At 36.7% G+C, this 13,409-nt stretch overlaps 1 protein-coding gene and 1 long non-coding RNA gene across 2 annotated transcripts; both read right to left on the bottom strand.

The window, feature by feature from the left end:
* Positions 1 to 296: 296 nt before the first annotated feature.
* LOC135202934 (uncharacterized) lies at positions 297 to 4,353 on the bottom strand. Its single transcript, XM_064232411.1, has 3 exons — positions 3,783 to 4,353; positions 1,871 to 3,075; positions 297 to 1,493 (listed from the first exon to the last, which is right to left on the bottom strand). The coding sequence occupies exons 1-3, from the start codon at positions 4,351 to 4,353 to the stop codon at positions 297 to 299; spliced, it is 2,973 nt and encodes a 990-aa protein (XP_064088481.1).
* Positions 4,354 to 4,860: 507 nt separating this feature from the next.
* Positions 4,861 to 5,229, bottom strand: LOC135204154 (uncharacterized). The gene is made up of 2 exons (XR_010312116.1): positions 5,148 to 5,229; positions 4,861 to 4,894 (listed from the first exon to the last, which is right to left on the bottom strand). It is a non-coding gene; the product is annotated as an uncharacterized LOC135204154 (long non-coding RNA).
* Between the last annotated feature and the right edge of the window lie 8,180 nt (positions 5,230 to 13,409).

Genomic DNA, 13,409 nt, shown 5'->3' with positions numbered 1-13,409 from the left:
GACTTTATCAGAGATTCGCTGCACCCATTCTCCCATGGAGCATCTGCAGACTTGTTGAATGTCCAACTCATTCCGAAAACACTACCAAACTCTAAAATTTGTGTCATATTCCAGTTCCTCCGGCATAGTTCGCAATTCTTTGTTAGCTGCTACTAACTGTGTGCCTCCATCTGAATGCATACGCTTTGGAAATCCTCTTATGGAGACAAACCTACGTAATGTCATTAAAAAATTCTCTGTATCATAACCCTCTGCTAAATCTAAGTACACAGCTCTACTCACCATACAATTAAAGATTATCCCATAAACCTTTTTCTAGTGCGCCTCTTGACCGTGTCTTTCACAATAAATGGTCCAAACAAATCAATAGCTGTATTAAAAATGGGTGGGGCGGGTTGAAGTCTCTCAGATGGACACTGACCCATGCATTGCTCTTCAGTCTTCTTAGCCAATTTACGACAAATGACACACCGAGCCTTCACTGACTTTATAAGTTTCCTGGCTCCAGGCACCCAAAACTTGGATTGCAATTTGGCTAAGGTTACCTCTACACCAGCATGATCTATCTCATGGATGTGTTTAACATACAATCTTGTGAATGAATGCCTAACAGGTAACAATACAAATGTACTCCTGTTCCAATTATCCTTCAGCCATACTGAAATCCTTTGGCCAACACATATTAAACCTTCCTCATTCATCACAGCTCCAAGTCTCTCATATCTCTTTTCCCAGTCACCAGCTATAGTCTTCTGGACCCACCCCACCCATATATCCTCTGCTACTTTCAGATCATCTGAGTGAGGAACTAAAGAGACACCTTTAAATGACCTCAACCTATCTGCCTTCAAAACTCTAGCAGTCACTCTTAAAAGCTTACTGTAACTACCATATCTATTTACATCAATTATAACAGTATTATCCCTATATAGATTATTTACAATTTTGACTGGAGCAATATCTGGTAGTTCGAGATCATTTGACTGACTGATGGGCCATTCACTAACAGGTAAACACATAAATGGGGGTCCATTCTGCCATAAAGAATCAGAATCTAAAAGCATAGGGTGTGTAGGCCTTGTAGTTAAGTCTGCTGGATTATTTCCTGAGGATGTCCAAAACCATTCAACAGATTTTGATTTAGTTTGAATTTCTGCTACTCTAGTAGCGACAAAAATATTAAAACTGCTTGACTTATTACAAATTTGTGCTCTGACAATAGATGAATCAATAATATGTATGACTGACTCAAGTTCAATGTCTATTTCCTTCTCAATCACAGTCCTCAACCGGCAGGCCAACACAGCCCCACACAACTCTAACCGTGGGATGGTGAGCTGTCGAGTAGGAGCAATCCTATTCTTTGCCATCAAGAGTTTACTTACAAAGGGTCCTTCCCTCACTTTCCACCTCAAGTACGCACAGGCTCCATAAGCTAACTTACTTGCATCTGCAAAAATGACTAAATCAGGCTTACCAACGGCGTCTTTAGGCTTCACACATTATGGAAAGTCAAAGTTTCTAACGCATACATTTCTTTAAAAAATAACTTTCTCCATCTTTCATACATATACTGTGGCATTGCTTCATCCCAATCTAATCTTCGCTCCTTTTCACTGATGGTGGTTAGTAAATCGCGCATAAGCAACTTTGCTTTCAAGGTGAATGGCACAATGAACCCAAGGGGATCATATACCGAAGCAGTTTGACTGAGTACCATCCTTCGATTTAACGTATTTGGGAGTTTCTCATCGATTTCTGATTTCTTTATGGGTGGCTCCATTCGAATATTTTTTACTTTCTTAGAGAAATTTATCTTTATCACATAGAAAAACAGGTCCTCCTTAGGATTCCAGTTCAACCCCAGTACCTTTTCCTTATCAGTTTTCAAGATGTTAAGAAAATTATCTTCTGGACTCTCACCTGACATAACCCAGTGCTTGATCTGAAATCCTCCCCGAGATAATTTTGCATTAGCTTCTACAATACTTCTCTTAGCCCTTTCAACCGTCGATACACTTGACAGTATATCATCAACATACGAGTTGCGATTGATCAACTCTGCAGTTAGGGGAAAGGATTCATCCATCTCGGTGGTTTTACGTAAGGCCATCATTGCTATTATGCCACTAGGTCTATCACCAAAGGTCACAGTAGTAAGCACATAGTGATCTGGCTCTCTGTCAGTTTCTAAGTCCCGCCACAAAAACCTATGAGTATGTTGATCAAGTTCTGAAATTCGTACAGAGTTGTACATTTTCTTAATATCTGCTACGAAGGCCACAGCATGTTGCCTAAAACGTATCAGTATAGCAATCATGTTGTTTAGCACATCAGGGCCCTTTGCAAAGTAATCATTGAGTACGTGACCAAGGTAAGAGGAAGAAGAGTTGAACACAATTCTCAAAGGGGTAGAAACTGAGTCTGGCTTGTGGACTTCATGGTGGGGCAAGTAGTGAACGGGACCATTATAATTACTTATCTCATCTATGTTCAATTTTCTAGCAACTTCCCTATGAACCATATCTAAAATCTGATCATTATATTTTTTAGAGTAATCGCTCCCGAGCTTTATTAACCTTCGTTCAGTAGATTTTAGTCTTCCATATGCAAGGGAAACATTATTAGGGAGTTTGTTAGGATCCTTAATCCATGGATAGCTTGCAATCCAATACCCATTTATTGAATCATAATTAAGTCCTTCTTCTATCTGTTTTAATTCCATTTCCTCCTTCAAGCTATGTTCCCCACTCAATGAACACTTCCCACATTTACAACCACTACATTTAGGTATACATGAAGTTCCAAAATTTTCAACTGAAAAAAAATCTTCTAACTGTTTTGAGAGGTTCTCACTGTATCGTGGTATGATGTCATTGACCTCAGTAGCTACAGTCATGTGGCTAATCCTTACCGTTAAGACACTATTAGTACCCATATTCTTATTCATAACTGGATATGAACCTCTTACACACATTCCAAAATTGTTTTGCATTAGCTGTAAGGTATCAATGGTTCTAACCACTTGAGGTATCATGCTACTGTGATCCACGCCAATTAACAAATCTACCTTGCCTGTTGGCCGACAAATTTTCCACTCCTCTACACCAAATAATTTAGCTATCAATGTGGTGTAAAATTCTGCAATGTCAGATGTAATTTCATTGATACCACAAGCTTCAATAGTCTATTCAGTACCAGTCAAATCAGTAATTGGCACATTATAAACTTTACTGTCAAACAGCTCAGTGCTATTTCCAACTTAGTTACAGTGAGACTTACATCTTTACCTCTCAAACCCAACTTGTTTGCCATCCGATGCGTAATCATGGTTAAATTTGAACCTGGATCCCACAATGTTGCCACCTTTTGCCCTTTACTCTGCATATGTCCAATCATCAACAATACTCCCTCCCTCGACAATAAGTTATTTGATCCCTGTACTCGACTGGTGAAATAATTTTGTACAAACAAAGAATGGAGAATAGGGTGGTGACGTCTGCCGCATACTTCATTATTTTGATCTTTAATATGACATAACTCTCTGTTCAAACAGTCACTACTGACATGTCCCTTTCGTAAGCAGATGAAGCATACTCTATTGCTTTTTAACAGCTCATATTTAGATTTATTATCCAAGTGCTGAAACCCTGAACAATCCAAAATGCTATGGGAAGCTGTACCATGAAACCAACAGTTCTTATTAATGTTAGGTGACATGTTAGGTCTACTCCTAGCTTGATTTGATAAGTTTGAAGCAATTTGGTTCATGTTTACAATACATTCATTTAATTGTTGTTGTTGCGACTCTTGGTTTTCTCTTAACTGCTTAATTGCTTCATTCAAATTATCTGTATAACAGTGATCCTCATGAGTCGCACTGTGCACTGCTGCCCTTGACCTCACTCCTTCCTGCACATACTCTATTACCTTCCTTTCTTTTTCTAAAAATTCTAATAATTTTCCAAATTCCTTCTCACTTTGGGACTTCACTAGCTTTTTAAAAAAACCCATTCCCTTTTCAATTGCTGGGGGTAAGAGCTTTTCTACTAAGCTAATTACAGTAGTGTTATTCATTTCTGATTTAAGATCTAGCTTACACATATCAAGCCATCCCCTCTCCACAGTATTCACCAATTCCACAAGTTTTTTGTTGTTGCCTTCTGGCACAGGCTTAAGGGCTCTTATCTCACACAAAACAGAGTCCACCACCTTTGTTACATTTCCAAATTTTTCATCAAGTCTGGCCATCATCTTATGGAAATCATCATCAACCCCAAGTACCACTTTCAAGGCCTCGCCTAACAAACACTGCTTAAGGACATATGGATCCTCCCCATAGTTCTTAATCATTAATCTGTCAAAGTCCTTTCTAAAGGATGGTACAGTCTTATTTGTCCGTCAAATCTAGGAGGTTCAAGCTTCTTAACTATAACTTTGTGTTGTCTGTTTTTTGCTTACCCTTTTCACTGTCTATTTTCGCAAGTATTTGAGAATGTGCCTTACATTTCAACCTATACACTTCAATTATATAATCCTCAGCCGATTCTAATAGGCTAACATAATTCTCATGAGACTCATCAATGCACGAAATAAAATCATCATTAGCCTTTTCTAACCTCTTATAGGCGTCACAGACCTCATCAAATGCAGGCTTCAAAATCTCTGTCGAGTCGTCTTGCTTCACACTCTCGTCGAACAGTTTCAGGGTTCGGTTGAATTTCCTCCTCTCCGATGTACGCACTGTCTTGGCTCGATCCATCTTGACTAGCAGGGATGTGTAGAATGTCCAATCAAAGTTCCCTCAACCATGGGTAGCAGGTGCTGAATTGTATGGATCGGGTAGATACAGTCACCAAGTGCCACATGAATACTTTATTGAGTAACATTCAGCCTGTAAACAAGTTTCCAAATTAAAACAAACCTCCAAATTGTAAACAGACACTTAAAATGTAATCCTAATAAAATATGCAAAACAACACAGCAATATTCGTAAAATCAAATATAAAATGTAAGCAGTCCATTGTACCCAACACAGCAATAACACTAACTCCATTACAAATACAAACATACAGTATATCCCACTATAACATTGCCAAATTCATCATAAATATAAGTACATATGATTAATCAATACAGTAACTTACACCTTGGCGCTCCATATCAAACTCCCACACATGCTTAACCGGTGCAATGCTGGCCATACACCTCTGCCAGTACACTCTGGACATATTACCTCTACAAATAAACAAAAACAGAAATCAGCCTACATTTGCACACCCGGCTAGGAGGTCAACCGACACCTGTCAACACACACACATATACAATTATAAATAATTATGATTACATCATACATACGCCCTTCTTTATAAGATCGGTTAGGGGAGCGGCTATGATTGAGTAGTTGCATATAAAACGGTGGTAGTAGCCACTACATCCTAGAAATTGCTGTATTCCCTTGACGTTAGTAGGTATCGGAAAGTTACGGATAGCCGATACCTTATCATGGACTACTTTAAGACCTTGACTAGACACCGTGAAACCTAAATAGACTAGTTCTGTTTTAAAAAATTCACACTTACTTATCTTTACCCTTAGGTTATGCTGCCTTAGTCTTTGTAGCACTAACTCTAATTTACGTAGATGTTCTTCTAAGGTATTAGAAAAGATTACAAGGTCGTCCATATAGGCATGTAGGATATCTCCTAACAAGTCTCCAAACACAATGTTGATCATTCTAGTAAAAGTTATGGGAGCACAACGTAAACCAAAAGGCATACGCAAAAATTCATAATGTCCCCTGGCTGTGCTGAAGGCAGTGTATGGGATACTCTCTTTTTCCAACGGAATCTGATGGAAGCCTTTGAGTAAGTCCAAACTGGTAAAATATTTGTTTTGACCTAGTAAAGATAGAATATTGTCAGTACATGGCACTGGGAATCGGTCAGGGATTGTTTCCTCATTTAAGCGACGAAAGTCTACGCATATCCGCCAAGTTCGATCTTTTTTCGGTACACCTATTAACGGAAAATTATAAGGGCTGTTTGATTTCCTAATGACTCCTTCTTTTAGCATTTTACCTACTTCCTCATTTATCTCATTCTGGAATTTCATAGGAAGTCTGTACAAAGGTACATAGATAACTTTCTGTTTGTCTCTTAACCTTATTTGATGCTCGATGACATCCGTTTTTCCTAAGGTTCCATCCGTAGTGGAACAAAATTTCTGCTGAATTTCTTCTTCTTGAATGTCATTATTGATTTTATGTTTTATATATTGCAAAAGGGATTCATCCGCAACTGATTGAGCGTGATTTATCTCAGCTACGGTAAGAATGCGATGTTTATAAACTTCCACATCCAAGATATGTTGATTGTTGTGGATTACTAAAGTGGTATTCAAATGATTACAGACTTCGATGTTACATTGTTGTTGTGAGCCGACTGTATAAATGGCTTGTGTGACGGATAATCCGTGTGTTTACAGAGTGTCGGAAAGGATTAACATTTCAGATCCCGGCAAGGTTTTCTTTACACGCACTAATATGTTTGAAGTTATGTTCGGCTTGAGAGTTTGCGTGCAAGCTGATATTACGGGTGAGCGAGAATTCTGTTGGGTCGCATGGATTATTTCTTGGTTCATGAGACAAGTGATTGGTTCTTCGATATATGTTACTACTCTATTTTCTGTCTCCTTATTATCTAAAACTGATTTTAGGGTATTAGAAGACTTATAGAATATTCCTTTGATATACACGCCGTGTTTTGCAGGGGCTAAGGTAATGTTTTGATTGCCTATAGACGGGTATCCTATAATTACAGCGGGATACATAACAATGTTTTGTACAACGATAAAGGTATCAGAAAACGTGCACTTACCGACCTTGTACTGAACATGAGTTACTCCTACCACATTTAATTCATTATTTCCTATACCCAAGAGTCTTACTCCGGACTTCTCTATAAGGAAGTTCGAAAAAAGTAAATGATGAGTCCGCAAATCCATGATAATAAGTGGACTACCAGAATCAAAGAATGTAAGGTTGGGCGTAACTCATCTTGACTTATAATTGCGTGAATTTGTTGCAAATCTACGGGAACCTGCACAGATTTTTTGGATTCGGCTGTGTGTTTCATAGGAAAATCGACTGCCTCACAATGATCTGATAAATGATTAAACTGATTATTTGATACAAAAGATGTTGATATGGATGACCCAACATCGTCCTCTCCCCCCCTGGAGCTTACTACGTGGTATTTGCTTTGTTTAGCACTCCCGGAAAATTCGTCTGACCTTGCAAGTTCTGGCTAGACGGCCCAGGAACAGAGGTACCTGAAGCACGATTTGTTTGTTTCTGCTGTTGAGCAGCATTACAGTTCGCTTGTTTCTTTTTAAAGTACTGAGGACCCTTCTTTTTGTTTTCATTGGCAACTGTTTGCGTGTTTTTAGGATTCTGCTGTTGATTCCGCGAGAAGCAATGATAATATGAATGAGTGGAACTGTTATGTATTGAACAAAAACGCGTCCGACAGTCTGAAATCATGTGACCTGGTCTTTTACAGTTATAACAAACCATCCCTGCAACTTGATTATTATTGACCACGTTTACTTGTTGTGGTTTATTCTCATTTTTTGCAAAAACTTGAGTAAGCGAGGGATCAAGGTCAATACATTTAGACATGTGTTTTTTTATCTGTTTATACACATCTAGTTCCGTACTGTTGGGCTGCAGCTCTTTGTCAAAACACCGCACTAAAGCTTCAGGCAACATGATTGTTATGCTCGTGAGGTAAATGAGACGTATAAAATCTTTCACGGCGATTTTGGAACTTGTAACCCACCCGGAGTTACTTAAATTTACTTGATACTCATTTAGCCGGTTGGCAATTAGCGCCGCCCGCTCTACAACATTAAGCTGAGTCATAGAGGCTTGGTTAAGGATGTTCCTTAAAGCTAGTACTACGTCTAAAGCCTCTTCACCGCCATACACAGTACGTAACCTAACTTTGAACTTGTCCCATGTAACCGCCTCTTGGAAAGAAACACCTCTTAGATATGCACTTGCGTCTCCTTTAACAAAGTCTATGAAGCTTATCCAATAACCCAGACATTGTCATAACCAGACCGGATAAAGGAAGAGGCACAGTGATACTAAATAAAAATTACTATGTACAGAAAATGGATGATATTCTTAAAGATACCACTAAATTTGTTGAAATAGGTGTTCCAACATATCAACCTATATTTAAGGTGGAGGATAAAATCAATAGATTACTCAAAAGTCTCAAAGATCAGAACATTATAATGGAAAGCACTTACCAAGAATTATATTGTTCAGGTTCATCCTATGGTGTGTTATATGGACTCCCTAAAATTCATAAAGATGGTGTTCCTTTATGACCAATTTTGGCGGCATACAATACCCCAAATTACAAGATAGCAAAATTCTTGGTACCATTACTACAGCCATTTGCAAATAATGAATACGTCTTACTCAATTCTGCTAACCTTGTACCTGATATTCTACCACAGGATGTTGACTTATATATGGTGAGTTTGGATGTCGCATCTCTTTTTACGAACATACCGTTGCAGGCGACGGTTGACATAATTTTAGATAAGATCTTTTACGAGGAAAATATTTTATATCATGGTTTTAATAAGGATAATTTTAAGAAACTTCTAGAAATTGCAGTGCAGGACACTCACTTTATTGGCCCGGTTATGGCTAACGCCTTTATGTACTCTTTTGAGGAACAAATGCTGGATGGTTATCCCTTATCATATCACCCTCTCTTTTATAAGCGATATGTGGATGACACTATTGCTCTATTTAGGTCCCGAGAAGCAGCTGAAGCTTTCTTGGAATATATCAATGGCCTACATCCTAATATAAATTTCTCAATTGAACATGAACAAGACAACCAACTTGCTTTTTTAGATGTTTTAATTACTAGGACAGAACATGGTTTTAATACGAGCGTCTTTAGAAAAAAGACGTTCACAGGTCAAGGTACTAACTTCTATAGCAGTTGTTCCATAACATTTAAATTAAATAGTATTTCCACGCTATTACACCGTGCTTATACGTTATCTTCCAGCTGGCATAACTTCCATAGTGAAATCCAATTTTTACTTCAGTTTTTTAAAAACAACTCGTATCCTCCAGCCTTATTCCTGAAATATGTCAATAGCTATTTAAATGATAAATTTCAGCCACGTCAACTTGTACCGAACGTGCCTAAATTATTAATATATGCCTCTATACCTTTCATTCAGTCTAACGCATTTAAGGTGCAAATACAAAAAGTCATTCAGGAAACTTTTCCGGCCGTGAATCTTAAGTTGATAGCAAAAAATCCTAAAACTCTGGGTTCTTGGTTCTCCCACAAAGATAAACTTCCGGCTTTGATGCGGTCTTTGGTGGTATATTGCTTTACTTGCCCGAAATGTAAGATCGGGAAATACGTGGGAGCCACCAAAAGATTGCTCAAAGTCAGAATCGATTCTCATCTCGGAGTCAGTCACCGTACGGGATGTACTTTGAAAACAAAAGAATTTTCTAACATACGAGAGCATTGTAATAAATGTAAAACATCATTTTCATATAAGGATTTTCGCATTGTCACCCAAGCGCCCAATGACTATTCTCTCTCTGTTTTGGAGTCGTTAACATTCAAACAGCTTGTACCCCCATTAAATGGTCAGACTTCTTCCACAGTTTATAGCATAGTTGATGTCCTCCTTTCCAAACCAGACAACGTCACTCAGTTTTTTAACACCATAGAGATAGGTACTAACTTAAGCATTCTGCACTTTTAAATTTTTTTTATATAATTTTTTAGTTCAGTTTTTAAATTATTATATTTAACTTTTATGTTGTTCCATTTTTATTAATATTAATACTGAGTTTTTTTTAATTTGTATATTTTGTATATTTTACAGCCCTGATGATGAGACCCAAAGTCTCGAAAATTTGGAAAATACATGTATTATGATCGGCCTACGCCTTGGTCCTGGTTCTCCATCCGGGCCTTTTATATATGAGTAAAGATATATATGAGCATATAGGATATATACTATAGAGTATATAAATATATACTATATATATATATATATATATATATATAATATATATATTATTTAATATATAATATTATATATATAATATAATCTACATAATATATAATATATATATATTATATATATACTATATTATATATATAGATATATATATATATATATATGTCTATATATATAATCTATTATATATATATATATATAGTATATATATATTATCATATAGTATATATATAGATATAGTATTAATATATATTTATAATTATATAAGCTATTATATTATATATATAATATAGATATATATCATATATATATGATATATATATATATATTATATAGTATATATAAAAAAAGAAAAGAAATTAAAAAAAAAAAAAAAAAATATAGATATATATATATAATATAATATATATATATATGATATATATTATATATATATATATATATCTATAGATATATATATATATATATCATATCATATTACCGTGATTCATATACATATATCTAGCTACAAATGTCCTTTATTATATAATTCACTCTACCTCGGAATTAATATACTTCCATATATGTTTAACTGAAGGGGAATTTATTAAGCGATAATAGAATTGCCGGCCGACGGGAACGAACCATCGATTTCTTTAATTCTAGGACTGGCAGTGAAGCCTTAGCCCACCCCGCGCCGCAAGTGGATATAAGTTAATGCTGCCTCCCACCTCAAATAACTGTTGCACTCAGGTATTTGTAGTTTAGGAGAATACATTAAACCCACCTCGTCCTCGGTAGCGTTGTAGTGCTTTTCCCCTCATGTAGCCATTATATAAGTCATATCACAATACTGTGGTTCATATACATATATCAAGTTACAAATGTCCTTTAATATCTAATTTGCTCTACCTCAGAATTAATATATTTCCATATATGTTTAACCGAAGGGGAATTTATTAGGCGACAATAGAAATGCCGGTCAACGCGCATGAACCCTCAACATCTTCAATTCCAGGACTGACAGTGAAGCCTTAGCCCACCCCGCCACTGCAAGAGGATATAAATTTGACACCTCCCACTTCAAATACCTGTCACACCCAGGTATTTGTAGTTTTGGAGACTGCATCAAACCCACCTCGTCCTTGATAGCGTTGTGGTGCTTTTACCCGCACCTAGTCATTATATAAGTCATATCACATTACCGTGATTCATATACATATATCGAGCTACAAATGTCCTTTAATATCTAATTCACTCTACTTCGAAATTATTATATTTTCATATATGTTTAACAGAAGGGGAATTTATTAGGCGGTAATAGAATTGCCTGCTGATGGGCATGAACCATCCACATCTTCAATTCCAAGACTGGCAGTGAGGCCTTATCCCACCCTGACACCACAAGAGGATATAAGTTTATGCTGTATCCCACCTCAAATACCTGTCACACTCAGGTATTTGTAGTTTTGGAGACTGCATCAAACCCACCTCGTCCTTGGTAGCGTTGCGGTGCTTTTGCCCACACGTAGTCATTATATATGTCATATTACATTACCGGGATTCATATACATATATCGAGCTACAAATGTCCTTTAATATCTAATTCACTCTACTTCGGAATTAATATATTTTCATATATGTTTAACCGATGGGGAATTTATTAGGCGGTAATAGAATTGCCTGCCAACTGGCACGAACCATCAACATATTCAATTCCAAGACTGGTAGTTGTAGCTTTGGAGACTGCATCAAACCCACCTCGTCCTCGGTAGCGTTGTAGTGTGGGCTAAGGCTTCTCTGCTAGTCCTGGAATTGAAGATGTTTATGGTTCGTGCCCATCGGCCGGCAATTCTATTATCGCCTAATAAATTCCCCTTCGGTTAAACATATATGAAAATATATTAATTCCGAGGTAGACCGAAAAAGATATTAAAGGACATTTGTAGCTCGATATATGTATATGAATCACGGTAATGTAATATGACTTTTATAATGGCTACATGCGGGCAAAAGCACTATAACACTACCGAGGACGAGGTGGGTTTGATGCAGTCTCCAAAACTACAAATACCTGCGTGCAGCAGGTATTTGAGGTGGGAGGCGGAATAAACTTATACCCTCTTGTGGTGGCGGGGTGGGCTAAGGCTTCACTGGCAGTCTTGGAATTGAAGATGTCGATGGTTCGTGCCCGTTGGCCAGCAAATCTATTATCGCCTAATAAATTCCCCCTTGGTTAAACATATATGAAAATATACTAATTACGAGGTAGAGCGAATTAGATATTAAAGGACATTTGTAGCTCTCTCCTCTCTCGTCTCTCTCTCTCTCTCTCTCTCTCTCTCTCTCTCTCTCTCTGTGTATATAATATATATATATATATATATTATATATATATATATATATATATATATATATATATCATATATATATATTCTATATATATATATTATATAATTTATATATAATATATATATGTTTGTGTGTGTCATTCGAGCTATAAATGTCCTTTAACATCTAATTTGCTCTACCTCTTAATTGATATATTTTCATATATATACCGAAGGGGAATTTTCACTTGATATTAATTTCGTCCCCTCATTGGATCGAACCATCTTCTTCAAAGCATGTTTTTGAGTTTTATTGCAGTTATTACTGTAGTTTCAAAGTATTCCATGTACAGATTGGCTAATGCAGAACTAAAAAATTACTACCTATACTACACCCGAATTTTTGCTTATAGAATGATTCCCCGAATGAAAATACGTTATTAGATACACATAATTACATTATTTATTTTGTTAAGCGCCAATGGGAAATGATCTGAATAGGGAGCTAATTTTTCCCCTCAAAAACTGACGAACGTCCTGTACTGGTACTTTTGTGAATAGCAAAGCTACGTCAAGGCTTAAAAGTTTTATGCTGTGAAGTGGTATATGTGCTTCTCTGAATTTGTGAGAAAAATCTTCCGAATGTTTAATGTGACTGGAAAAAAAAGTGCCTAATAAAGGGGAAAGGAGGCCAGCTAACCATTTAGAAATTTTGTAATTGAAAGCTCCGGCACATGAAACAATGGGTTGGAATGGAAGATTTTCTTTGTGAGTTTTTGGAAGGCCATAAAAGTAGAGTAGCTTTGCATTAATTACTTCAAATTTCTCTAAAAGTCTAATGCTCTTTTTGTCTTGGCCAATTAATCATACTTTCCAAAAAAATTCTGTGGGGACGTTTTGGGTTGGGGGAGGGGGGGCATTTTTCTTCATTTTGTCATAAGTGTTTGTGTTGCTAAGAAGTTGGTTGATTTTGTCGAGGTAGAAGTCTTTGTCCATGATAACGATTTTGCCGTCTTT

The sequence above is a fragment of the Macrobrachium nipponense genome, chromosome 24 (genome assembly GCF_015104395.2).
Source record: "Macrobrachium nipponense isolate FS-2020 chromosome 24, ASM1510439v2, whole genome shotgun sequence".
Taxonomy (NCBI): domain Eukaryota; kingdom Metazoa; phylum Arthropoda; class Malacostraca; order Decapoda; family Palaemonidae; genus Macrobrachium; species Macrobrachium nipponense.
This window is presented reverse-complemented; position numbering and strand designations above follow the sequence as displayed.